We start from the raw sequence: 27,856 nt of genomic DNA, 5'->3' as shown, positions 1-27,856 counted from the left end.
GGGAGGGCTGCTAGCCAAAGCACACCAGGCATAACTGATGTGGTAACTGGCAGCAGTCGCCTGTTCTGAGAATATCCTAATAACTCATGAATGAGAGAGTGGGTGATGGTGTGGACTGTGCTCTCAAAGCCGCTCACACGGGGAATTAAAGATGGCCACTTTCACAGACACTGCCTTGTCTCCATCAATAAGGAGCCACAGTCACCAGCAGGGGACTCCTGTCTGGAGTCAGGCAGTTACTACAGGGAACCTGCAGACACAGGAGCGCGTCACCCGTGATGCTGGCTGCAGGCCTTCCCCAGGACCCAGGCCTGGGACCCAGGGCCTCACTCAATGGCAGGGACTCTACCACTGAGCACTGACTTTAGCACCAAAGGAACCACACTTCCAGAGCATCACCATACCCAGTGGATGCCCTAAGCATGGCAGCTCCTCCCTTAGAGTGATGAGCCACACTGCTCAATGCTAAGTCCAGTGCACCTGGACCATGATTAAATCACCACAACCTCAAGGAGCAGATGGCTTTGGCACTGTCCTTCCTCCCATGGCCCCTCACCATCTAGGCAGCCTGTAACCCTGGCTGCCCCAGTGGTGACTCCTAGGAAGGGACAAGCCCATGGCAGCAGGCCTGAGCCTCCTTTACTGAGGGAGGAGAGCCCAGTGAGTTGTGCCCAGGCCCCCTGCTGGGTCTCAACACATGCTGTGGCCAGGACACACTACAGTGTCCCAGAGAGTGGTGACAGCAGCAGCCAGGCCTCCCTGCCATGGCCCTGTCACCTCAGTCACAGGAACCTCCCGAAAACCCTCAACAGTGCAAGTTCATGAGGTGGGAGTGCAGAGCCCCGCCCACAGCCACCGGAAAGGCTCTTTTTTGAGGGCTCTCAGAACACGAAGTAGACACACACGCACGCACGCACGCACGCACGCACCCCAGAAGGGGCACCCGCCACTCCCACACAGACGTCCATACAAAGGGCAGAAGCAGCCCGCGTGCCGTGAGGACCTGCAGTTTATTTTGTGGGCAGCCCGGGGAAGAGGTGACAGTACCCACACAGGTGGAATATCTGGTTTCATTTTTCTTATTTTGGGGGAAGGAGAACTCTGGGCCCCAGGCTGGACTCAAACTCTAGATCCTCTGGCCACTGCACAGAGTCCAGGTGAACTTTTGAGTCTTCGGAGTGAGTTTCTGGTAGGCAGGCAGTGGCTCTGAAGGCTGGCACTGGACAAGGGCCTCCCTCTTCATCCTGCCCCTGTCCCTGCCCTAGGGGAAGCTCAGAGCCCGGCATTCAGAGGCTCCGGGGGCAGGTCCGGGTATCCTGCCCAATAACCAGGTGCCAGCAGGGATGGCTGGCTTGGGCGTGCCCCTCACTTCTCCCTCTGCAATGGCCGCTTCCTCTTCCTCGCTGCTTGCTGGACGCCAGCCCCCTTTGCTCTAACACCAGGCCTCCTCCTCCTCTTCCCAGGAGGCCCTCTTTGGCCAGCCTTCTCATCCCTCCTGCTCCTCTTCCTCTTTATCTGCGGGCTCGGGTCTGTACTCGAGGCTTCTGTCTCGCTTTCCCCTGTGGACACAGTAAGACTTGTGAACAAGCTGACGGGACAATACAGTGGGTGTCATCACCTGACTCTAACTGAAATGCCAGCACCAGGGAGCACCAGCCACGGCTGCTGACCAGGGAGCACCCATGTTGTATGGACAGTGAGCTTCATCCTGGGTGTCAGGATACTAGAGAAGCTGGGCTCAGGACTTGGTCCCTTGAAAGGCTAGCCAGAGGACAGGATGAAGGGTCAAGACATGGAACAGGGTGTGGGAAGGGCGTCGGAAGAGAGGTAGAGATGGCTCCGTGCCCCAAGGCCAGCAAACCTAACTCAATCCACTGTGTCAGAGCTGAAGGACAGTATCTGGCTTGAGTCTGGAGTCAGGCCAAGGGCAGGCTGATGGGAAGACACTGCCCAGCTAGGAACAATATGGATGGACCTCAATGTGAAGATAGCTGGGCGGGAGACAGGGTGAATCCAGTGACCCTTCACAGGACAGCTCCTAGGTTAGCACATGAAAAGACTGTCCGCTCCGGGCAGGGCCACCAACAATGTACAGCAGGCCCTGGGCAGTCTTTAGCAAGCGTGCTATAAGCTAGCGCGCACACACACCAGGAGGGGAAGAGGACCGAACACCAACAGTGACATGAGTGGCCAAGGTTCAGGATCACTGAAGGATATAGAAGGACACATGAGGCTCAGACCCAAAGGCTCACAGGTCAGAGAGGTGGGCTAGCCAGAGCACAGGCACCAGTCTGGGGCAGTCCCCACAGCCTGCAGGGCATCTGTGCATGAAGGGAAGCCTTAAGCAAAGGCAGGACCCCGAGCAGGGGAGACAAGGGGCTGAGGCGGTCCATATGTTACTCTCCGCCCAGGGGCCTACCTGTCTTACTCTGTGGCTGCAATGTGGGCAAACGCTTCTTTTTCTTCTTCTTCCGCTCCCGCCTCCCTTCCAGCAGCTTCTTGTAGGCCTTTTCAGGGACCTCATCATCAGGGAAAGTGCCTGAGAACCAGGGCGACAGTCAGGGTGCTGAGGGCATGTATCGCCTCCGCTCTGCAAGGCGTACACTCTCATACCAGACCCAATGACCAAGCTGCTGAGATCCACATCACAGGTCCACACAGACCCAGCCCAGAACCAGGAAAATCCAGAAAGGCAATTTGTGGCCCCAAGTTTGTGGCATAGTGCCAAGGTCTATTCCTCAAACAGGCTTATGCTGTGTAGTGGTGAACGATGTCCTGTACTGCAGAGGTTTGCTGGGCACTGGTAAAAACCCATCACACACACAATACACACACACTCTCCAGATCTACAAACACTGGACACAAGTTCAAGGCCTGCATGAAGCATCAAGGTACGTTCTGGTGAATGAAGAGAGGCTGGCTCCACAAGCAAGACACAACAGGACAGTTAAAGGCTCAAGGCCTCCAGGGGTGAGGAATGCAATGAAGCCTGAGTACCACTCAGCAAGTATGGGAACGACCGAGTGCTGTGGAGTCTTCGAGCCTACCCCTTCTCCCACCAAGACACAGACTTCTGCAGAGACTTCTCACACCTAAGGGATCACTTGGAACCAGTCCATCCCACAGGCACTGGCACTTCTTAAGTCATGTGTGTGCGTGTGTGTGTAGGGGGGACCACCTCCGTGCCCACCAGATCCTCACCTCCAGCCAGGTCCCGCAACCTGAAAGAGAAGACAGAAAATGTCACCACTCCGCAGTGGCTCTGCCAGACCACATCAGTCCTCATGGGGGACCCTGTCGGTGAGACACCTGGACTTCCCACCTGGCTCAGGCCACTTCACAGGACAACACACAGCAGCAGAGGTGTGGCAGGCCACCTGACTCACTTTTGGATCACTTTGTAGAGGCGCTTCCTGTTCTGAGAAGGAGTGCTCTGTCTACTGGCAAGCTTGAAGAGTCTGTTAGCAACTGCCTCGTAGTCAAACTGTTTCAAAAAGATGCAAGAAATCCAAGGTCAGCCAGTGTCCACGTACACGAACATACAACCCCACCTACCTCCCTGGGCTGAGGAGACATTCTCGGCTCAGCCACAGGAACAGACCCAACCCACTCACTCTCTTCCAGCAAGGCCTGCAGACAGACTACACTACCCCTGCTCAGGGATGCACTGTCCAAAGGCAGCATCCGATTGCAGAAGGCAGCCTTATTCATTTCCTTCCTGAGACAGGGTCTTCCTATGTGGCTGGTCTAGAGCCACCTCTGGAGTGCAGGGACTAACGTCCTCTAAATTCCCTACTAGCCACAGCAGACAGGTAGGAAGTAAACAAGTGAAAATGTCCAACACATTTTATTTAACCCAGAATACTCCAAACTTACTCATGTGACAGGCTGTCAGTATTAAAGCCTACTGACATCTGTCTGACTTTTCCAATCCACCTGACCCCACTTCTCAGCTGACTCAGAACTATGACCCAATTGCAGATCACTAAGGCTGTGCCACCCTGTTCAAGGCCAACACCCCAATGATAGGGTCACACCTGGGGGTGCATCCCACCTGTTCAAAGCAAAAGGAATGCCATGAGGTGCAGCAGGGCTGGCTTAACCCTTGCATCACCCTCCCAGCACCCACTAAGAGCTGCCCAGCTGCCCATCACCCACCCTCCCCCAAAGCCAGCCTCCATGAAGGCTATCTGTACAACCCTGTTACCGTCCTCACTACCAGCAATGAGGCCAGAGGGTAAAGGCCAACCTTGTAGTCCAGACACAGATGCCTACCTGGAGGACAGGGCCAGCGTTTTCCTCGTCATCCCACACCTGGTCCTTGTCTGTCTCAGGGTCAGCCTTATGCCTGGAGCCTAAAAGCATAATGGAGCCTAACTCAAGGTACCGTGTCTGTTGTAGGGGTACCCCAATACCGACACCCAAGGAACTGAGGACCCTCTTGGTTATATCCCGGCACAGGCTGGAAAGGGCACAAGCAGAGATGAGGAAAGGCATCCCAGGAGAGGGGCGCATGCTCAGTAGGCACCTTGGGCCGCAAAGGCAGCTTCAGGTGTCCTAGCAGTAGGTAGGCCAGGGGCACTGGAGCCTGCTTAGCTCAGCTCAGGACACTGAGCTGGGCCGTGTGCAAGAACTCCGATAGCACTGCCTTTGGTAGGAACAAAGTTGAAACAGGCCTTGTCATGTAGCTCTAGCTGGCCTGGTATTTCCTTTACAGCCCAGGCTGGCCTTGAACTTGGGCAACCCTCCTGCCTCAGCCTCCCAAGTGCTGAGATTATAGGCATGTGCTCCCACGGCACACTCAGCATCGCCTGTGGGTGAAGGACTTCTGGACAAGGTCCTGTGGGACACTCCGATAAGAAGGACAGCAGCTGCAGGATGGCTTGCTATATGCAGAGTGGCTGCTGACCTCAGGTAGGCACCACTGGACTTGCCAGGAAACTGAGCATGACTGGGAAGACACACACAGGAAGGCCAGGCAGTGTTCTGCTGACCCAAGAAGGGGCTGCGGGCGCTGACACCAGAGCTGAAAGAGGACAGCCTTCCCGGAGAGTCCACGACCACAGCCTCAAGACAAAGCAAGCCCGGGGCAGACCCACAGCCCTCCAGGGCCACTTGTAAGAGAATGTGCGGTGCAGTCCTGTTCCTTGCTGCAGTGTGGTCAGACCCAGACTGACCGGAGGGCAGGGCAGAGAAAAGGACCACAGGGGAAAGGCAACCGATGGAGGCCGAGAATCCCGGGGGGAGAGCAGGACGAAGGCTTGGGCATGACTCAAGGTCAGAACAGTTGCCTGGTGCAGACGGCCCAAGTTCCATCCTAACACCACTGAGAACAGGAACAAAACCAGGGCAGACGCTGCCTCGTGAACAGGGAGGCCAGGGTGCCACCCAGGACCCAGGGAGCATTATAGCCTTAGTCAGGAGCACTCCAGGAACTGAGCTGGCAGCTGGGAGCCACGTGCTAAGACAGACTTAAGAGAGTAAATACGTATTTTATGCCACGCTACAAGGGACTCTGGACAGGACAGCCAGAAGACACAACAATCCAGCAAGAGGCCTGGACTCGGCCTGGGACAGGCCTCGACTCCTCACCTGCAGGCAGCCTCCTGGGTGGCGTGTCTTGCAGATCCTGCTCACCCTCTGAGGACTCCTCCTCGCCATCTGACGCGTCACCCTCCCCACTCTGTGTGTCCAGTTCATTCAGTAGGTCTTCGATGGCCAAGGGAGCCTGCTCCACAATCGTCTCAAAGATGCTCCGCGTGATCTTATTTAAAACGAGGGAGCTGAGGGGGAAGCAGAGGCCAGAGAGGCCATTGGGCTGGGCTCTCAGACACCATGCCAACCCTCACAGCATGGAGGGCCAAAGGCCACGGTTGCCCGAGACGGAAGAGTGAGAAAGCTCAGACTCCAGGGGCCGCCCACCACTTACTCCTTAGTGTGGGCTGCTATCTGGCAGAAGGGGTCGATGAACTGCAGGTTCTGGTCTGCGGTGAGCTGTGGGGAAACCGAGGGATGGGAGGGGTGGGAGGTGTGTTCGGCGCTGGGCACATGCACCACACCCCACAGACCTCACCTGAGCCCACCTTACCTCTGCAGCGCCCACTTTGGTCAGCTCCTCCAGGAAGATCTCCAGGAAGTGGCTCTTCACCCCATTGGGGGCCTGGCTGTCGGGGTTCAGTACCTCGGTGGTGAGCAGCTCCAGCAGCTGCTCAATCTGTCTGAGGAAAGAGGGAAAAGGCAGTGGTAGCCACGCAGTCACAGGTCACGGTGCTCCCGCCCCCTCCACATGTTAAATGAAGCCGGGCAGTGGTGGCACACAACTTTAATCCCAGCATTCGGAGGCAGAGGCAGGTGGATCTCCGAGTTCAAAGCCAGCCTGGTCTAAGTTCTAGCACAGTCTGGGCTACACAGAGAAACCTTGTATTGAAAAACAGAAACAAACAACAACAACAACAAAACAAATCTAAATGAAAACAGTCAGAAACCCACATTGTGGGATAGGACTCAGGCTACCACAAGGCTTGGAACCCGCTGCCCTCAGCTTGGACACAGACAGGTGAGCAGGCAGCCTCTCTAGGCCTGGGGTCTCCCAAGAGGGCAAGGACAGGATGAGGGCCCTAGCGGAGTGGGGACCCACTGCTGTCACAGAAGCCAGGGTCAGACAGGAACACGGCTGACCACTGCTGAGGGACATGGGCCAGCCAGCTAAGCACCATGGTCAACCACTGCTCAGGGACATAGGCCAGCCAGCTAAGCACGTGGTCAAAAGTAAGAGGCCTGGGCAAACAGTGACCACTGACAGCACAGCTACCCACCCATGGGCCCCTTAAGGAGGCCTAGGCGCACACCTTTAATCCCGGCACTCAGGAGGCAGGGAGGCAGGCGGATCTCTGTGAGTTCAAGGCCAGCCTTTTTTCCAAGGCAAGTTCCAGGACAGCCAAGGCTACACGGAGAAATCCTGTCTCAAACAAACAAACAAACAAGCAAGCAAAAAACACACAAAAAGGAAGAGAGCTTTAGCTGTACACCTGTTATGACCAGTGTACGTAATTCTGCCCGACTCTAGACATAACTGGATAGCAGTTCAGAGAAGAGAGCATCACCTGAACCACTTTATAAAAACCTGACTCCCGCCGGGCGGTGGTGGCGCACGCCTTTAATCCCAGCACTCGGGAGGCAGAGGCAGGTGGATCTCTGTGAGTTCGAGGCCAGCCTGGGCTACCAAGTGAGTTCCAGGAAAGGCGCAAAGCTACGCAGAGAAACCCTGTCTCGAAAAACCAAAAAAAAAAAAATAAATAAAAACCTGACTCCCAGTGTGGACCCACCTTTCTTCCCATCCTTGGGTTTTCACGGCCTTCAGTGACTCACTCAGGACCATCCTCATGAGCTTGGACACAAAAGGAATTCATGTCAGTGAGAGGACAGTCATCAAGTCGCCCAGCTTCCCCATGCCCCAGAAGCCTCCTGAAGGTAAGGCCTCAGCATGTCCCAAGATGCGCACCTGGGCCGAGTGCTGCCCACAGGATGGATATTGGGGGACATGACACTGCGCCCACAGGATCCCAGGCCTGGAGATCGAAGCTCTGCACTTGGCTTTGTGAGCAGCAGGAAGCCAGGCTCGCCTGAGTGAGTGGGAACTACAAACCAGAGCTGACCAGAATGGTCAGGCACGCAGTGGGCTCTTCCTATGGCAGGCAGTCACCACAAAGCCGAGTCTGAAGCTGGGCCTAACTTCCCCCATGCTCTCCCAAGCCCTCCTTTCCCCATCAGAGAGCAAGACGGGAGCAAACCCTGCTCTGAACCACTGCCACGTCAATCAAGGCTCAGCATCCTTCCCATGGGCCCCACTATCCCTTGACATGGCTCAGTGTTTTTTCTACAAATTTCCTGCCTTTAGATCTTAACATGATATGTCCACTCTGCATCCAGGTCACAGTAAAGACAACCAACGACACCTGGAACCTAAGAGCCATGTGCACAGAGCACACCAGAGGTCTGATGTCACACCTGGGGGGGCCGCGGACCTGACTTTTATGCCTACCTACACTAACACTGAGAAAGTCAGCCACACTCAAGACTTGGTCACCGATGGCACAAAGATGAAATGGACCTTGGAGGCTGGAAAGATGGCTCAGTGGTTAAGAGCATCTGCTGCTCTTGCAGAGAGAGCACCCCGATTCAATGCCCAGCACCTACATGGTGGTTCACAACCACCCATACTTCCAGAGGAGCTGATGCCTTCTTCTGACCCCTGAGGGCACCGGGCACACATGTGGTGTCATACATACAGGCAAAACTCACACATGCACAAAAACATAAAATTAAAAATCTTTAAACGGGCCTTGGAAAGCAACAGCATTTACCACACCAAGGACCCAGCAATAGCAGCCACTTTGCATCTTAGCATAGGCACTCCACACAAGATCTTCTCCCACAGACCTACTCCCTGCTACAGGAGGTGCTGGACCCCCACATGCAGCCAGGGCCCCACGGCCCATACAGCCCATCTTCCTTCTGTTTCTATAGTTAGGCTCCAGCACTACAGGGAAGGACATCTGATTAGTGACCCGTCTGTGGTTCCACCAGGACATGGGTCAGCACGGCACAAGGCGCGCCCACAGAACTCAGGTCTATGTTCCCACGCAACTCATTGGCCGAGAGGAGCATGACACAGGAGAAAGACAGCAGAAGGCAAGCCCTCAGCCAGAAGAGGATCTTCACAGGCGGGGACTCAGTGCCCTCCTGCCGCGTGCTCGGCCGGGGTTCACTGGCAGTCACAATGGCTAACTCCTGAGGAACTGAGGCAAGGCTCCTTCTCTGAACTTCCACTGGCCCTCAAGATGGGGACACTTCAGGCTGTAGCAGGCTTGCAGCCAAGTACATTCCCAACCAGCCCTTGCTGACCCCTCACCCCAGGGCTCGTGGGCCCCCTGCTCTGTGCCTCACCATGTAGAACTTGTCCAGGCGCAGTCGGTCGATGCCTACCCACTCTCGGATCATGGTCTGCCAGAACGCCCGCAGGAACAGGTGCTCTAGAGGGCGAGAGAGCGCACACATGAACACCAGGGCCGTGTGGGGAAGGGCAGCACACCCGCAGGAGTCCTCGGGGGCGGCCCTGGAACGCCCTGCCTGTGTATTCACTCACAGGGCTCAGAAGCAGGAGTCCCCAGACTCCACAGAAAAAACAAACACCACAGTTCAAATCAAGCTGTCACTGTGCTGTCTGAACAAAAGCACAAAGAGGGAGCAAGGTACTGGGAAACTGAGTGACTACTGGGGACACTGCTCCCCTCCCCACCTTGTTCCTGCCTTGGCTTGGACTGAGGACCTCCTGACACCCAAGCCAGACCTTTAGCAAGGAGTCACTGAAGCAAACTGTAGGTAGAGGCTTGGCACTCGCCCAACTAGATCCATTAGCCCTGCAGGTAACAGATGAGCCGGCTGCAGGATGTAGAGTCTGAACTGTGCCCTCAAAATCTTACAGAGAAGCTCTAAACCCTTGGTACTGCAAACCGTAACCAGAGTAAACAGAGGGGCTGTGCTCGGGGCGCTAATGAAGGTCCTGAGGGTGAGCCCTATCTAGTCTCACTCAATCGGAGGAAGGTACCATCTGCAGGACAAGGAGGCACCAGTCCTGGGAAACTTTGGTACTGGAACAAATTCCACACCAGCAAAGGGCTGTTCAGACGGCTCAGTCATGGTGGCCTGGTGACTAGGTCACCAAGTGATCAGCTTTGTGCCCAGCAAAGCAACTCTCCTGCCAGTTCTTAGAGAGCAAAGAGTAGGGAGCTCAGATCCACTCCATCTATACATGCAATTAAAGATATTCCTGACCCCCATGGCACACATCAGTGATGAAAGGATCCCAAGTTCAAGGCCAGCCTGAGCCCCACAGTAAGAACCTGTCACCAAAAAAGAGGGGTGGGATGAGGGGTTCTCCCGACTGAGGAAATATGCATGTATCTCCTCAATCTGCCAACTTCCGTCTAACACAACTAAAAGCCAGCTCACTGAGGACATGAGTACAAGCCTCCAGCTCCTCGGTCAGGACTGCCCTCGGAGCAGCACGGGGGCCTGAGCCGGGCTATGCCCCAGAGCTAGGCTGGCCTGAGCTAGGGTCTGGACCTCAGGATTTTCAAAAGCTGCCTAGGTGATTCCAACAGACAGGCAGGACAGGGATATGGATGAAAAATGGAAGAGCTAGGAAATACACTAAGATAGTGGTTCTCAACCTATGGGTCTCGACCCCCTTTACAGCTAGGACCAACAGAAAACAGATATTTTCACTATAATTCATAACAGTAGCAAAATTACAGTTATGAAGTAGCAACAAAAATAATTTTATGGTTGGGGGTCACCACAACATGAGGGCTACAGCATTAGGAAGGTTGAGAATCAGTGCACTACAAGAATGAGATAGCGCAGTGGTCAAGAGCACTGGCTGCTCTTCCAGAGGACCCCAGTTCAATTCCCAGCACCCACATGGCAGCTCACAATTGTAACTCCAAGATCTGACACCCTCAAACAGACATATACGCAGGCAAAGCACCAGTGCACATAAAATAAAAATAAATAAATAGAATGAGTGTCGTGTCTATCAGGTGGAATCCAGCTAAACATGATGGTATCATGACACTGAGCTTTTCTCTATGTGTTACACCTCCGCCTTTCACCCCTGAGCCACGTCTGTTTGGTAAACGGGTGAGTACAGGCTGAGCACTGGGCTGTGTTCCACACCACAAGCTCCCACACAGCCGCCTACCTCCCTGTAGCTTGAGGTCTGAGAACACAGCCCGCTACACTGGTAGCTCTGAATCTCAGTAACTCTGGTGTTGACAGCGGACAGGCCTGGCCTCAAGAGTACTCACGTGCCTCTGTAGTCTGAAAAGCGTGGATGAGCTGGGAAATGGTCCTTCCTAGTTCTTCCTGTGAGGGAAACAGGAAGCACACCTCAGACCCTGAAGCACTGCTGGGACACAGCACACGCTACCAATGCCCACTCACTCCACACAAGGAACCAGCTGCCGGGTGGCCTCCGTCCAGGTGGGGCCTCCAAATTCTGCATGTCTCCTTGCTGCGAAAGGCCTACTCTGTGGAAGCCACCAGACTCTCCCTCTATACAACAGGAGTCAGTGCTGACCTCACTAAGGCAGTGGCCCTGCACAAGAGGGTGATACCCCAGACATCATGGCAAGATGGAAAGGAGGTTCGAGACACAGCTGTCTTTCTAGCAGGAAATGGGGCCAAGCAGACACATGAATCACTCACTATCTACTGTCTCTTAGTGTTAAGCATTACCCAGTACCCTGACTAAGATTCTAGAACTACCCTCCCCTCCCTGCCCCGAGATGGTAGTTTTAGCAGGTACACGAATATGGGTCAGGCTCCTCCAACTGTACAAACAAATCACAAGCTGAGAACTGCTGTTCTTAAAAAAAAAAAAAAAAAGGCCTTCAGGAGAAATGCCTTCCCAGGAGACCTGGATTCTGCCCTTACTTTCTTCTATCGGCACTGGGTTTCCAACCGAAGCAGTGATTAATGTGACACTATCAACTTCAGCCCACCCTGGACGACACTGTTTGCCACCATGTCATTAAGATGCTCTGGTTAAGCCGGGCGGTGGTGGCGCACACCTTTAATCCCAGCACTCGGGAGGCAGAGCCAGGCGGATTGCTGTGAGTTCCAGGCCAGCCTGGGCTACCAAGTGAGCTCCAGGAAAGGCGCAAAACTACGCAGAGAAACCCTGTCTCGGAAAAAAAACCAAAAAAAAAAAGATGCTCTGGTTAACCAACCATTCCTGTCCTTCCTAAAGGCCGGGACCTTCCTACCCCAGCCCTGCCAACCACACAGAACAAGGGACATATATAAGCTGAGTGACTCCACCCAAGTCTCTGGCCTTGTTAAAAGGGGAATAAACACATGCCCATCAGTCCACCATCCATTCCTGTCCAGTTTCTTCAGCTACCTTCTCATGCACTCACCTGCTGGAGCGGCTTGTCCTGCATCCACATGCAGTAAAACAGCCCTTTCCAGATCTTCAGCAGCTCATCTGGAGTAAAACCACCTAAATCACAAGAGCAATAGTCAGTGGACTCAGTAAACCCAGTGGACCCTGGAACCTGCCTTTCCGAGGCAGAAGGAAGCATGACTGCCTGAATTACCCAGAATTGTATCATTGTGCAGGAACTGGGCAGCCAGCCCCTCCCCAAAACACTCTCCAATAGACCTGCCATACCTGTGACTGGAGGAGCTCCCCCAGCAGCTTCATGCCCCAGCTAAACGACAGGTATCATCAGTCCCACAGGATTAAAACACAGAACCTCAACACATACTGGATTGGATGGTGGCCCATAGCTAATGCAGTGATCATTCAGCCAGTGTCAGACCAAGGAGTTGTAGCTTATCTATAACATCTCAGAGACTAAATGGTGAAAGTCATTCAGGCTAGCAAAGGCCATAACCATGATTCCGTGAGGATCATCCCCTAAACTGCGGTTCTCACGCTGCAGCGTGGAAAAACGACCCTGTGGCGCTTCCTAAAGCACAGGGCCGCGACCTCAGTCAAAGCACTGCTCAGGGGATCTGGAATTCTCATCTGTGAAGGGGTATCCAAGAGAAGCTGAGGCTGCTGGCAGGGGGTCGCTCTTCGAGGGCCCACTCATAGAAAGCACTCAGCAAAAGGCAATGTTCTGGGAAGCTCGAGGCCACTCCGTTAAGTACACAGAACACTGGTAAGGCCCAAAGAGCACGAGCAAGCTCCGGAGGAAGGAAAAGCGTGCATTCCGACGGGGACGGCCTGAGCCAGGAGACCCGCCGGCGAACCCGGCCCCGTGGGGCCCACGCGGCGGAGGTTCCCAGCCCGCCCGCCCGGTACCTGCGGTCCGCTGCGTCCTGGCCATGATGTACTTCCGCAGCTTCCGCACCGCGCGGTCCCGCGTCACCTGCTCATTGCCGGCCAGGCGCTGCGCCAGCTGGATCTCCGGCGGGAGCGGCACCCCAGGAACCATGATGAGGAGCCTGAGACCACGCACTCGGCGCTTCCGCTCGGGCGCTCCAGTGACGACAAGCTCACGTCACGTCTGCGCGACACCACCGAACGTCACGCCGCGGCGACACAACACGGTTGAACGTCAAACGTCCCGGCTAATGCCGGCGTGCACTACTGCCCCTCCGTGGCCAGGAGGCGCAACTGCAGCCTGCAGGAAAGCTGGAATCCTGGCGTCTTGGCTGGGGCAACTCTCTGATTCTTGGAAGGGTCTTGAACTCGCCCTCCTCTTTACTGAAAAACCTGCATAGCGCGCAGCAGGAACGGCTGCATTACAAGGTCTTGATCTGGCCCTTCCTGTCCTTAACTGCAATGCCCATCTCTGGAGGGCTGCGTGGAGCTGCCCATTGCTAAGCATCCTGTCCCTATACCGCTGAGAACTGTGGGCCTTACCAGGGAGCCCAAATAAATCCGGATCCCCAGATAAATCCACCCCTCAAAGCCTCTTGGAGAGCATCCGCTTTTCTGGACAGAGAGAAAAGCAAGAAAGCCATCATAACCCAAGTTTGGGGACAAGGTGTGGAACACCTATCCTAAAGATGGACAGGCGAATACATACACTACAGAGAACAGAGGGAGTGTGCAAAACTTGAGTGAGCCCTGGTTCAGGAGGTGTGGGATGACAGCCATTTGGAACACAATTACAAAAGCTTCCATATGGCCCAGCGTCTGAAATGTCACATTAGAATACAGAACAATTGTAGATTTCTTTGCTGTGACCATGGTGTTTTCCCAAGACCACCACAAATCTGAGGTCTTGCTGGGAAAATTCATGAAACAGTGGAAATTTGGATTTAGCGTTACCGTAACATTCCCAGTTGGTTGCCACACCATAGGCCAGCTAAGCCTGGGATCAAAGTGATAGAGGAAGATGGCTTTATTTGAAAAATTAGATACTAGAGAAGATGGAGGGACTGTTGTCCAAAGCCATCAGAAGAAGAAGCGGAGCAACAGGAGGCGGGGAGGGCGTGTCTAAGCTACTACAGGAACATAGACAGACGAGTCTGTACCTTCCAAAACTTCAGAATTTATTGAACTGATAAATCACATCGGTGTCATTGGCAACAATTTTCAAGTCCTCCCAGTTTCCTTACTAGCAGACTTGGGCATACTATTGTTGTACCCTGTCTCAAAACCCCCAGAGACCACCAAAGAGCATGTTTCCCATGCAAGCACATAAGGGTCTTTTTATTCTCAGGTTCGAACCTGGGCTGCTGCCCAGCAGATAGAGAGAAATGTGGAGGCCCCATGCTCAGGGTTTTTAAAAGAAAAAAACCACAAGCCAGGAATTACATGCCTTGGCATTTTTGGGAATTGGGTAGGAGGGATATGGGGCAAGGTAGATTTTTGAAACTATTGGTCTAGACTTTCGGTGCGAAACCACATTCGAAACTATTGGGTTAGACTTTTGGCGGGGAACCACAACCTGCTGACAGGATTATCTAGATATCTGCAAGGGCTATAAACTGCCAACAAGATGTCTGCAGGAGCATCTGGATCTTGTTAAATTTTACTGCCCTAGTTCTTAATTGGCTGCTTCTAGGGTATCTGTTGGAGTTGTCATGGCACATTCCTGAGGTTCTTCCTGGAACTGAGTACAGCCCCCGGTCACCAGGTGGTCTAAGATGGTGGCCCTTCCCTAAGATGGAGTCTGTAAAGTCAAGTCTAGGCCTTCATATTGCCTTCACACTATCTTAAATTTCTAATATTAACTGTCAGATCATGCATTACACATCACACAGTAGATAATCTATATATATATATATATGTATATATATATATATATATATATATATATATATATATATATATATATGTATATGCCAAGTCCTGCTTGGCTTGGGTCCTGAAACTCTGACTAGGGGTGGTGGGGGAATAAAGAAAGGATGGACACACAGACACATATACAGAAAAGTGGAGTCAGAGGAGGTGTGCGCACTCTCATGGAGACACCTGCTCCCACTGCAGCCTGGAACCTCAGCTTGTTTATTGCGTACAACCCAGGGAGGGGAGGTAGGCAGAAGTTTTTCTCAACATGACTTTCTCATCTTGCTTCCTCTGCATCTTGCTGGCAATTCCTTCATCCTGCCTCCTTCTTCCCGGCATTCTCAGTTTGGCTTTCCCACCAAACTTCCTGCCCAGCTACCGGCCCATCAGTGTTTTATTAAACCAATTCGAGTGACAAATCTTTACAGAGTACAAGAGTATTATTCTACAGCAAGGGGAGGTAGCCAGTGTCCATAGGAGGGCACTGTAGCTTCAGTGTGGTCTGCTCCAGGGGAGGGACCCAAAGAAAAATCTTCTGAGCCAGGTGGTTGTGGCCACACCTTTAATCCCAGCACTCGGGAGGCAGAGTCAAGCGGATCTCTGCAAGTTCGAGGCCAGCCTAGTCTACAGAGTAAGATCCAGGACAAGCACCCAAAACTACACAGAGAAACCCTGTCTCAAACACACACACACACCCAAAAAAAATGAAAGAAAGAAAGATCTTCTGAAGGAAAATAGGTGTGGGTCAAAGGGCTGGGCAGCCAGGCCCAAGCTTACCTGAGATCTCTGGACAAGTAGAGACCAGAGATGCAGGGGAGGATGGCCTGGGTTGGGGGTGTGGCAGCTAGGGGGATCTGGGATCTAACATTTGCAGCCACGTGTGTGCGAAATAGAGAGGTGATTTTATAGGAAAGGGAGGTAGAGGAGACTCAAGGGATGATGGATGCTGAGTTCAAGTCTCTAGTGTAGTAGCTCTGGGGTGGAGCCTCCTTGTCTCCTATCAGGTACCCAGGGGGGAGTCTCGGAAGCAGAGGACAATGTCTGGACTCCTGCATGAGGACATAAATAAGGTAGTGAAGAGCAATGTGGGTGAACTGAGTCAGCAGGCAGACTAGAGGACAGCCTACAAATCAAACAGTTGTTTAAGCTGATCGTGGTGGCACATGCCTTTCGTCCCACTCAGCAGAGGCAGATGGATCTCCGTGAATTCCAGGCCAGCCTGGTCTGCATAGTCAGTTCCAGGCCAACCAGAGTTATGTAGTGAGACCTTGTCTCAAACAAACAAACAAACAAACAAACAAACCCTCAGTTATTGAAGGGATAATCAAGGTATAGGTCAGGAGGTGTACTAAGGCTCCCCAGGATTTCTGGTAACAAAGTTTTGAATGAAATTTGTTAAGAAGAGGGAAGAGGTCAATAGGAGGCACTCTAAAGGGCCTTTTAAAAAATATTTAAGGTAGGTTAGGGGAGGTTGTGAGGAGGGCACCAAAGAAAAAGAGAGGTCAGTGGGGTTGGATTTGTATAGATGTCCTGACAGTTAACTTTGTTAAACAGTTTTGGAGCCCCAACAAGAATGCCAAGTCACACCCAGAGGTAGGTGACAGATCGGCTGTTACACAGGCGTAAGTAGCCCAAGACAGTTTCTGGCTTTGGACCTCGGGCATTCTAACTCTCCCTCCCCTCTGGTGTCACTTGTTGGAGTTAGGACACACAGGTGTGACTTGCTGCTGCTGTTTCACGGGGTTCTGCCTTCTTTGGAACTGTCGTGGATAGTCTCTGCAGCCACAGGTCACACTCTGGGTGTGGAACTATCGCCTCACGTCCCATGTGGCGAGGCGCTAACTCCTAGGTCTCGTGAAGATAAGGCCGAATAGTTGGGATCACGGGTCTTCGGGACAGCAGGAAACCATTCTGAAAGACACTAAGGAAGAAATGTCCTGGATCCTGACACCCACCATCCCTGGGGGGCCCCCTCTACCTCCCTTCTCTATGGAATCATTCCTCTATTTTGTTTATTATGCAAATGAAAAGGCTGGAAAAGTTAGAGGCCCTGTCTAGCTGCCTCCCCCTCCCCTCAGAAATCAGGCCACGCCTCCCCTGCACACTGCTCTTTACCTCCTATGGGGGCCGCAGGGACTTGTAGGTAAGCGGCTTTCCTTACCTCTGCCACTCTGAGCAAACTGTCCTACCACCCACCCCAAAGCTGGCTCCTCACCTGCTGGGGAAGTTAAGGGATTTCTCTAAGGGGCTCCCCCCCACCCTGCGCTGCCCCCCTTCAGACTCCCTCACACTGTCCACTGCACCTGTCTCTTATTCTCCTCTCCCCCTCTTCCCTTCTCTCCCCTCCCTCCCCTCCCCTCCCTCCCCCATAGTTTCATTATGTAGCCCTGGCTGGCCTGGAGATCCACTTGCCTCTACCTCCCCAAAGCTAGGATGAAAGGTGTGTGCCACCTCACTGTAAGCCAGAGGAGATCCCTGCCCAAAGGGGCTTCACATTTCAGTGGCCGGGCCAGCAATAAAATGACAAACACATGTGCCAGAGCAGACATGCCACAACGGTGAAAAAAACAAGGAAAAAGACAAGCCTGGGCAAGAATGTTAGCAGAACATAGCATGAATCTCTGGCATGGAAGTTCGTCAACACAGCAATAATACATAGAATATACCTTCAAATAGACTTTATAGGGCTGAGCTGAGGGCTCAGTTGGCAGTGTGCCTTGCAAGTATGGGGACCTCAGTTGGATCCCCAGTGCCATGAAAGAAGCCAGGCATGACAGCAGGTGCTCATAACCCTAGCAATGGGGAGGTAGAGAAAGAATTCCTAGGGTCCAAGTTACCCAGTCTAATCTGATCTGTAAGCAGTTGGGTCATAAAACTATTTCCCAACAATATAGACACCATACACTCCCAAGGCAGTGATTCATTATTTTTTTAGATAGTCTAGGCCAGCCCAGCCCAAATCTTCTGATCTTGCTTCAGCCATTTAAATGCCGGGATGACAGGCCTGTGCTTCCATGCTGGTTTCTGAAGGGTGGGGGAGGGGGGGTCTTTTCTGTTTTGTTGTCAAACAGCCTCGGAGACACAACCTTTGGGGTTCCTGAAGAGGTGGCTGTAGGAGGCTCACTGGGGCCAAGTCAGCCACAGAAAGTCGTGTGCTTTCCCACACCACCAGCCTCTTTCCCTGTGATCTCATGCTGACACACTTCCTATCTTGTAGAATTGAGCAAATCTATATGTGTGGGCTTGTTTGTCCCGCGTTTCAGAGGCCCTGGTCTTTCAACTCTAGGCTCAACTCCCAGAAAGCAGGTGGGGCCAAGAGCCTGCTTGTGACAACCTTTAAGTCGTCTTTTGGGGCAAACTTGGTAGCAAAGGCCTGTGATCCCAGCTACTTAGAAAGCTGAGGCCGGAGAATCCGAATTCCAAGGGTGACATGGGTGCATGAGTTCAAGGCCAGCCCAGGCAACTTAGACCCTACGTCAAAATGAGAAATAAATTAAAGAGTCTGGGGTACAGCTCACTGGTATAGGTTTTGCCTAGCGAAATAGGCAAGGGAATCCAACATTTTAGGACCAGCTCTAGCCATGACACTTTCCCCTGCCCTGCCTGCCTCCCTGCCCACACAGATGACACACTGACTCCCTCACACAATGGGCCCTGGATAAATAGCCTTACTTGTTTTCACCGGGGCTGGCCTGCCTGTTTCCACAGGTGTTCACCTCCTAGTGGGAAAGTGTGGGCAGCACCCACAAAGAGCTGTCTGTCTGCTGGGGAAATCCCAAAGGTACAGGACACCAGGCCACTCTGTGGCTCAAGCCTGTCAGGATCTGAGTCAGCCACCGTAGGCAGGAAGGCAACTGCCCCTCTGTGCTCTACGTCTCCTCTCCTGGTTCCTCCCATGTTTCTAGGCCTTAAAAAAAGAACTGCTTCTCTCTAGCTCATGGCCATGGCCTCTTAAAACTTCTCACTGGCCCACACCTGCAGTCCCGGGACTCAGGAGGCTGAGGCAGGAGCAGCTCGAATTCAAGGCCAGCCTGGGCTACACAGTGAGATCGTGTGTCAAAATGACAAACAGGGGCTGGAGAGACGGTTCAGAGGTTGAAGTGCTTGCTACATCAAGTGTGAGGACCGGAGTTCGGATCTCTGTAACCCACAAACATGCTGGCTGGGGATAATGGTTCAGAAGGCACAGGGTCCGTGTTAGGGTTCCTTGGAGCAGGCTGACTATTTAAAGTAGGTGTGGAGCAAGCTCGCTAACTAGACTGGCTGTGTTGGTGAGCTCTGGCTTCAACCGAGAGATCCTGCCTCACTGGGTAAGGTGACAGCAGTCTGAGGTGGACATCTGGCATCTATCTACCTTGGGCCTCCCTACATGCACACATGTACACCTACATACATGCACACCCACATACATGTACACACACAAAGAAAAAAATAAAAGCAAACTAAAATGCATCCATTTCCTCCCTTGGCTTACCCCCTTTTGTGAGCCCTCTGCCCCCTCAGAGATGGCTCACACAGAGGGGTCCCAGCAAAGTCACTGTCTATTTCTTTTGGGTGTCCCCTGCCAGCCAACCCAGTCCTGATTGGTCCACATGCCCCCTATTCTGCAGCATGCTGGGCCCCTATTTCCCAGCGTTTCCCTTGATACTGAAGACAAGGCAGTCCATCAGCAAACCTTAGCTGGTTAAACATGCCTGCCTTCTTTTTCTCCCAAAGAAAATTCCTGAAGTTGGAATTTAGCCTACAATAAATTCCTTATTATTATTATTTGTGTGTGTGTGTGTGTGTGTGTGTGTGTGTGTGTGTGTGTGTGTGCACATGGAATCAAATACATGGAGACCAGAATTCAAACTCAATTGTCATTCCTCAAGAGATGTGCACCTTATTTTTTGAGACAAAGTCTCTCCCTGGGATCTGGCTCACTGATGAGGGTAGGCTGGCTGACTTGCCATCCCTGGGGATTCACCTATCTCCTTCTGTCCAATGCAGGAATTATAAGTGCCAGCCATCCTACCTGTCTTAATTTTTAAAAACTTTATGTGTATGGGTGTGGTGCCTGTGTCTTGTTTATTGCTGTGGAGAGACACCATGACCATGGCAACTCTTATAAAGGAAAGCATTTAATTGGCGCTAGCTTACAGTTTTAGGGGTTTAGTCCATTATCATGATGCTGGGGAGCATATTGGCATGCAGGCAGACATGGTGCTGGAGAAGGAACTGAGAGATCCGCATCTTGATCCTCAAGAAGCAGGAAGAGACTAAAACACTAGGTCTGGCTTGAGCATCTGAGACCTCAAAGCCTGCCCGCAGCGACACACTTCCTCCAGCAAGGCCACATCTTTTCCAACAAGACCACATCTCCTAGTAGTGCCACTCCCTATGGGCCTATGGGGGCCATTTTTATTCAAACCACCGCATTCCACTCCCTGGCCCCCATAGACTTGTAGCCGTATCATAATGCAAAATGCATTCAGTCCAACTTCAAAAGTCCCCATAGTCTGTAAAAGTCTCTAACTTGTTTAAAAGTCCAAAGTTCAAAGTCTCTTCTGAGATTTATGCAATCTCTTTTTTTTTGGGGGGGGGTATTATATTTCTTTAGAGAATACTTTATTAGTTTTTGTAATCAAACCCACATAGATAAGACCTTACATATTTAATACAGTGCGTTCTTTCTTTCTTTTTTTATGCCAAATGCTGTTTATTGAAGGAGGGAAGAAGTCTTAAATATAGGCTTACAGTACAATGGGAGAACCCCAGAGGGCAGAAGTTTGCTACCGATGTTTTACAATCTTGCATCTAAGCTGTTAACACCCATTATGCAGGATTCACAGACAAGGAACTTCCCTTAAGCATTCAGGAGGGTGGAACCCGGCAGGGAATTAGCATAGGGAGGATATCAAGGTCAAGGTCAACAAGCAAGGCAACAGTTACCCAAAACGGGGGCCAGAGCCCTACAGGTCCCCCATTTACTAAAAAATGAGCTTCTGACTTAGGTTGTGTGGGACGTCAGCAGGTCACCTTACCCGTCATGGAGACACCTGCCCAGGCCACACAGGTGCTCTGTCTTAGGTTGGTGAGCGCCCCCAGGCATTACCTGTCTCTGAATACTCATTATCATACAGGCTCAATTGTGTGTGATTATGCAATCTCTTAGCTGTAATCCCCTGTAAAATCAAAATAAAAAAGCACATCACATACTTCCAACATATAATGGCACAGGATATACATTACTATTCCAAAACACTTAAGAAAACACAGTGAAAAAAATACTGGGCTGAAGCAAGACTAAAAACCAGCTGGGCAACTCCAAACTGCATCTCCATGTCAGATGTCAAAGCACTCTTGAGATCTCCAACTCCTTTCAGCTTTGTTGACTACAACACACTTCTCTCTCAGGCTGGTTCCACTCCCTGATAGCAGCTTTCCTCAGCAGGTATCCTGTGACTCTGGCATCTCCAATATCTTGGGGTCTCCAAGGAAATCCAGGCTTCAACATCACAGCTTCACAAAATGGCCTCTCTAGGTCTCCATTCAGGGACACCCCTGACACATGCCTGGCCTCAGCAGCTTTCCTTAGTTGAAGAGAGAGGTTCCATAACCCCTTTCTTCTGTCCTTGACTCTAAAGCCAGAACCATGTGACTAAAGATGCCAAGTTCTGTTGCTTGCAGGGGCTGGAGCATGACCCCTTGTTTAACCACATGTTCACCAGCTTTCTGTTTTTGATGGTTTTCTTCACTGCCTAAGCTTGGCTGTTCTGAAATCAGATCTGTAGACCAGGCTGGCCTCAGACTAGTGCTGGGATTAAAGGCGTGTGCCACCACACCTGGTTCTAAGATTTTTTTAAAATTTCTTTTCACCTGTTGGAAGCTTAGCTGGGTGGGATCTTGTCCTGAGGTCACCACTCCCTTTATTCCATTTAACATCAGGAGTTTGTTTAAGCTGGTTGTTTTCTTGAACACAGGGCTTCGCCCGATTCTACTTCCTGGCACCCCTTTTCCCTTGAACATTTTGTATTTGTATAATACATTTGTAATATAAATAACATTTGTATTCGTATTTCTCCATGTACATTCTGTACTTTTCCTTCCTCAGCTTGCTCCTTTTCACTACAGACCTTCATAAGAGTGAACGCTAATAACCACAGGACAGAGTCTATACTAGGCTGGTTTGAAATTTCCTCTGCCAATGCTATTAATCCAAGGTAGCCTGAGGTAGACTTCTCGGACAAGGCATAAAACAGCCACATTCTTAGCTAAAAATATTATAAGAATGGTCTCTAGCCACATACAAATACTCTTCCTCTCTGAAACCTCTAGAGCCAGGCCCCCACAGTTCAAGTCACCCCCAGCACCACTGTCCTCTCTGCTCCTTACTGGTATGGCCCATTAAGTCCCACTTAAAGTGTTCAATTGCTTTTCTAATCCGAAGTCCCAAAGTCCACATTCCTTCAAACAAAAGCATGGTCAAGCCTCTCACAGCAACACCCCGGTCCCTGGTACCAACTTCTGTCTTAGTTTGGGTTTTATTGCCACCACAGCCTGCATGTATGTCTGGGCACCACTTGCATGGCTGGTGCCCACAGAGGCCAGAGGTGGGCATCGGATCCCCTGGAACTCGAGTTAAAGATGGTTGTGAGCTACAGTGTGGGTGCTGGGAACTGAACAGGATCCTCTAGAAGAGCAACCAGCCATCTCTCCAGCCCCCCACTCAGCTCTTTACCTGGGTTCTGAGGATCAAATTCAGGTTGTCAGCCTTGCATAGCAAGCACTTTATGATGCACTACCTCTGCAAACCCGGAATTCTTTTATAAATTTTTAAGACAAGGTCTCACCAGGCTATATTGCTTAGCTTCTCAAGGGCTGGCATAGAAGGCGTGCACCACCACATCCAGAGATCAAATTCTGACATTTTTGCAGATAGAAAAACAAGCAACAGGGGTCCTGGGACTGAAGGTTACCTTAGACCCTAAGTTAACCTGTAAGCCCCACCTGCCCAAGGACCAGGTAACTTCCTGGAATGCTGGGAGTTGTAGTTCTTGAAAATAACAAAGCATCTCAAAGTACGGTGGCCTATGGGTTTTGTCCTTATAAGCCCCACCAACTTGTGTCTCCCGATGGTGGTCGTGAACAAATTCCATCTTTGTCAATATTTAATCTTTTAATAAAAGCTTGCTTTAATTTGGCCAAAATGGTAGAACTTGTTTTTCTCCGACGAATCTCAGGATTAACAGTCACTCAAACAAGACCACGGACAGAGGGCATATTGGGGTCCTCATGGTTCCCAGCCTGTACTGGGTATGAGAGAGTGGAATCTGGACCACCCCACTCTGTGCCCGGTGGTGGGGCTGGGATTCCCCAAGCCCTTACAGCCCAACAAAGCGAAGTATGTCCACACCCATTTCATTAAGGAAGAATGGACTTCCCAGATCAGTTCACGGGGCACCCCCACACGCTCTTATGTCATGGGGTTATCAGAACCCACAAACTCAGTCCACCAGGGGGGACCTGGGACATCTAGGTCCTCATTCATCTCTGTTTTTGTGCCCACACTACAGAAGGAGGGCTAGGGACCCACCCAGGCCCCCGCTTCATGATCACAAGGCAAGGGGGAATTGAGACGGCCAAAGCTGGACTTCGTGTCCACCCGCTTCATGGAAAGAATGAGACACACACATACACACACACCCTCCAATCCATCACACACACACACACACACACACACACACACACACACACACACACACAATGAGACACACACATACACACACACCCTCCAATCCATCACACACACACACACACACACACACACACACACACACACACACACACACACACACACACACACACACACCTCCAATCCCTGCATCCTGTGTGAGGATTCGGATGCTCCTAGGCCAGTCGGAGATACTCCTACAGTCACTCCGCGCCACTGAGGGGCAATCAACTACTCCCAGCCTCCGAAGCCCACTTCGGGGAAGGGACGGAGGTATCCACTAGACCGTACTCTGCGCCCACGCCCAGTGTGGGTCTCATGACTGCGGGTGATGTCATTGGAGAGGAGGAGGAGGGTGCGGCGCCCCGCCCCGTCGCTTTGTCACGTGCCACGCACCAGGGGGCGGAGCCGAGCCAGCTTCTTCTAGGGTCCCGGAACCCAGGACTCCTAGCTGTCTCTGTCCTTAGCGCCTCTGTCTGTGTCACCAGGTCCTCTGCAGCCAAGATGATGTGTGGCGGGCCCTCCGCCACGCAGCCGGCCACGGCCGAGACTCAGAAGATCGCCGACGAGGTGAGGCTGGGCCCCGGGTCAGGCCAGCAGGAGCCAGGCCCACGGGGACCCGGCGGCCTAAGGGACCGGCGTGTCCAGACCGGCCCGGGTCCTGCAGCAGGGTCCGGGCGCGGTCGCACATGTGGCTGGGAGCTGGGACTCTGGGACTCCGGGACTGGGCCGTGTCTGCAGCTGCTTGCGTACGAGGGGACCGCCCACCTCTTAGGAAACACTCACCGGGATCGGTGGAGGGATGAGCCGGTCCCAAAGGATGAGCCGGTCCCAAAGAGTTCAGGAAGGCAGCTCGCAGTGCTAGAGCCCAGGGGTAAAACCAGACTAGCACGAAGATGAGGCACCCTCAGACTTCAACCCACGCCCAAACAAGAGGGTCGATGAGGGCTAGCTTAGGCTACAGTGGCAGTCTCCTTAAAGAGCTAGGAATATAGGTCAGTGGCAGGACACACCTCACCACTAGGAAAAAAAAGTTGTAAAACTTGCTAGTGCCTAGATTTTCTAGTCTACAACCAGAGGGTGGCCCTGGTTGGGAGGGGCTGGTGAATGAGTCCGGGGCAGCCTGCCCTGTGGCTGTTAGCAGAACAGAGAGTCAATACGGGCGAGGGAGGTTCAGGTTATTAACAAGAGAAGAGAAGGTAAACATGTCCAACCTTCAGTTTTCCTGCTACTTCCCAAGTCCAGGGTCCTGTCCACCAAGCCGAACTGTCCTTGGGAGGTTTGTGCTTCCGAAGTGGCCAGGAAGGAGTGAGTCATCTCCATGAGACCCTGAAAATGAGGAATTGGTACAGATACCCTTGCCAAGCCCTCCCCTGGCAGGCCCAAGCAACCCTTGTCTGTCATCATTCTTACTTAGCCTGGACCAATTTGCACCCCTGACTCTGAACGGAGTACTGGCAGGGTGTGGTGTCACATGCCAGCACTCCAGAGGCAGAGACAGGAGAATCTCTCGGAGTTTGAAGTCAACCTGGTTTACACAGTTCCAGGCCAGCTATAGTGACACAGTGAGACTCTGTCTCAAAAAAGGAGGAGCTGTGTTCCCCATTATCAGTGGGGCCAACAGCATACCATGTCCCCAGTTGTGAGGAACACTGGTGTTGAGGGCTGGCAGGGGGGATCCTGGGAGAGGCAGGAAAGCACCTACTGATGAGTCTGAGGCCTCCCCTTACCTCCCACTATCCAGGTGAAATCCCAGCTTGAAGAGAAAGAAAATCAGAAGTTCACTGTCTTCAAAGCCATATCCTTCAGGCAACAGGTGGTGGCTGGCACCAACTTCTTTATCAAGGTGGGTACTGAGTACTGAGTGACCTGGGACATAATCTTAAGAGTATAGGAGAGTGTTCTTTCTGCAACCTCCTCTTTTAGAGGGACACCCCTTAAGAAGACACAGGTCGTGAGAGGATGAATTTGGGGTACCGGGGCTCCTGGCCTTGAAGGAAGAGACAGACAAGCATTGTCACGGGCCCAGTTGCCGGTACCCTGGGTGGAGCTTGCAGCTGGGACCTCACCTTTCCCTCCTGGGCCCCTCTTTCTCTCCCTCCAGGTTGATGTTGGTGATGATAAGTTCGTGCACTTGAGGGTGTTCAGAGCCCTGCCTCATGAAAACAAGCCCTTGGCCCTGTCTTCATACCAGACCAACAAAGAACAACATGATGAGCTGAGCTACTTCTGATTCTGCAGCCCCTTTGCCAAATACTTCATCTTGTTCTTCTGTGTTTGGGACCACAAAGTAAATACCCCTCTGTGATGGAGAGGGTGGGGTTGAGCAGCTTCTTCTGTGATTCCCAAATTGCATTGTGTTTGTTTTCTTCCAAGTAATTGTTTTCAGGAAGCTACCTATGATCTCTAAATATATATTTTTAGAGTCTATACAAACTGTCTCCTTTGTTTAGAATTTTTCCCTTTGTTTAAAAATCACGGTCACCATCAGGTGGTGTTGGCATGCACCTTTAGTCCCAGCACTCAGGAGGCAGAGGCAGGTGGGTCTCTGTGAGTTTGAGGTTAACCTGGTCTACAGAGTGAGTTCCAGGACAGCCAGGACTACACAGAGAAATCTTGTCTCAAAACAAACAAACAAACAAACATCACAGTCACAACATAGATATGCCAAGAAAAGGTAAGTAACTATTTACTTGCTATTCAAATATTTCTATATTTATTTACCAGTGTGCCTGCACATACATGAATATATACATGCATGCCATGGTATACATACAGAGGTCAGAGGACAGCCTGCTTCAGTTGATTCTTTCCTTCTATCACATGGGTCTCTGGGATCGAACTCAGGTCACAGCGAGTGTCTTTAGCCACTGAACCATTTATAAACTGGCACCAGGCTCTGGTTTAATCCCCAACATTGTAAAACCACAGTTGGTCATAGCTGACGTGGCCCAGCTGGTAGAGCCCCTTCTGTGACAGGCATGGCCTGACCTAGCCTGGGAAAGACTTCCTGCTCTGGGGCACTGGAGTGACCAGGTTCACTAACCACAGCACCTGAGTGGGAGAGTCAGGGCTCACCCCTGGCGTCTAACCATGCTTTGTTAGTGACGGCTCAGCTCAGCTACCGGCTCTTGTTCCCATGTCTCAGTCTCCTATGATAAAAGGCTTGGGGTGAGTCGACCAGTTCTAGAGTGTCAGCACTAGGCTGGTGGGACACATTCACATGCTGCACTGCTCTGCCACACCATGGTTGTCAGATAACTACACAGCTCAGAGCACAACGTGTGTGTGTGTGTGTGTGTGTGTGTGTGTGTGTGTGTGTGTGTGTGTGTTTCTAAGTGGAGGCACCCTGGCCAGTCTGCCTCCACTTAGGAAGGCCAGTGGTCTTCCTCAGGGGGTCAGTGTCATCCATTTGAAAGAGGAAGATGGGTGACATTTCTTGAGTTCAGAGTCATGCTGTAAACACATTACTGAGGACTGCTGAACTGCGGTCACCTCCAAGGCACATCAAGACTGTGTGGCGAGTGTACAGACAGACTTAGGAACCCTGGTGATAAGTAAGGCCAGTGAGTGCTCAGAGCTGGGGAGGGGGTGGTGAAGATGAACAACGGGCCCAGCGCCCTGTGCCGTATAGGACCCCAAGAATAAACCTGGAACTTGGGTGGAACGCCTGCCTAGCGTCCCAATGCCCTGGTTAGATCCTCAGCAGCACCAAAGACAGTAGACGGACATGACATGTGAGATTTGCTTTGTTCCTGGCCAGGAGGCTGAGTGTAAGTAAGGCAGGTAGGGCAGATGCTACTGAGGCTGTAAGAAGGGGCCAATGTGTCATCCAGCAGGAAGGGCGGTGAATCATCAGCTGTGACTGGAAATACCCCACCCCACCCCCACTCTGCTTGTGGAGCGTGCACACACACACACACACACACACACACACACACACACATACACACACACATCACAGTGAGCAACCAGAGCAGGCAGAAGCTGGAGTTAGAAGCTGTGCATGCAAGCAGGACCGAGCAAGGTCACTGTGGGACCTGGACACAAGCTGTAACTGTCACGGGGTCTGGTACGAATCCTGGTTGGTAACATGATTTCTACAAGGTGGTCAGTTTCATCAAATGCTTCCCTTGGAGAGCATGGAGGGAGCAGCAGTGTGGGGGTTGCTGGGGTACTCTGGTGCCAGGATGGGGGACCCAGGGTGTGCACTGTGATGATGGCTGTTCTGACCCCCGGAGGAGGGCCGGCTGACTCCTGGAGGAAGTGTGCAGAGGAGTAAAGCCACCTGGGGCCACCCTGGTGCTCACAGCATGCTGGAAGCTGTTTTC

General features: G+C 52.1%; 2 protein-coding genes across 4 annotated transcripts; one reads left to right on the top strand and one right to left on the bottom strand.

Annotated features, from left to right (window-relative positions):
• Positions 1 to 991: 991 nt before the first annotated feature.
• On the bottom strand, positions 992 to 13,062 carry Rrp1 (ribosomal RNA processing 1). Of its 3 annotated transcripts, none has more exons than XM_006989452.4 (13): positions 12,875 to 13,062; positions 11,982 to 12,064; positions 10,869 to 10,926; positions 8,947 to 9,032; positions 7,326 to 7,387; positions 6,089 to 6,218; positions 5,930 to 5,994; positions 5,593 to 5,783; positions 4,276 to 4,355; positions 3,387 to 3,484; positions 3,202 to 3,221; positions 2,420 to 2,539; positions 992 to 1,559 (listed from the first exon to the last, which is right to left on the bottom strand). In XM_006989452.4, the coding sequence occupies exons 1-13, from the start codon at positions 13,005 to 13,007 to the stop codon at positions 1,366 to 1,368; spliced, it is 1,320 nt and encodes a 439-aa protein (XP_006989514.2). In that variant the 5' UTR covers positions 13,008 to 13,062; the 3' UTR covers positions 992 to 1,365. The 3 variants fall into 3 exon arrangements, with proteins under 3 accessions (XP_006989514.2, XP_015863282.2, XP_042121760.2); XM_016007796.3 differs by having other exon boundaries at positions 2,429 to 2,539; XM_042265826.2 differs by lacking the exon at positions 12,875 to 13,062 and adding an exon at positions 12,236 to 12,820.
• A 10,844-nt stretch (positions 13,063 to 23,906) lies between these two features.
• Cstb (cystatin B) lies at positions 23,907 to 25,961 on the top strand. The gene is made up of 3 exons (XM_006989453.3): positions 23,907 to 24,095; positions 25,270 to 25,371; positions 25,630 to 25,961. The coding sequence occupies exons 1-3, from the start codon at positions 24,030 to 24,032 to the stop codon at positions 25,756 to 25,758; spliced, it is 297 nt and encodes a 98-aa protein (XP_006989515.2). The 5' UTR covers positions 23,907 to 24,029; the 3' UTR covers positions 25,759 to 25,961.
• Positions 25,962 to 27,856: the final 1,895 nt, after the last annotated feature.

The sequence above is a fragment of the Peromyscus maniculatus genome, chromosome 21 (assembly GCF_049852395.1).
Source record: "Peromyscus maniculatus bairdii isolate BWxNUB_F1_BW_parent chromosome 21, HU_Pman_BW_mat_3.1, whole genome shotgun sequence".
Lineage (NCBI taxonomy): Eukaryota > Metazoa > Chordata > Mammalia > Rodentia > Cricetidae > Peromyscus > Peromyscus maniculatus.
Note: the sequence above shows the minus strand (reverse complement) of the source record. Positions and strands in the feature narration are given on the sequence as shown.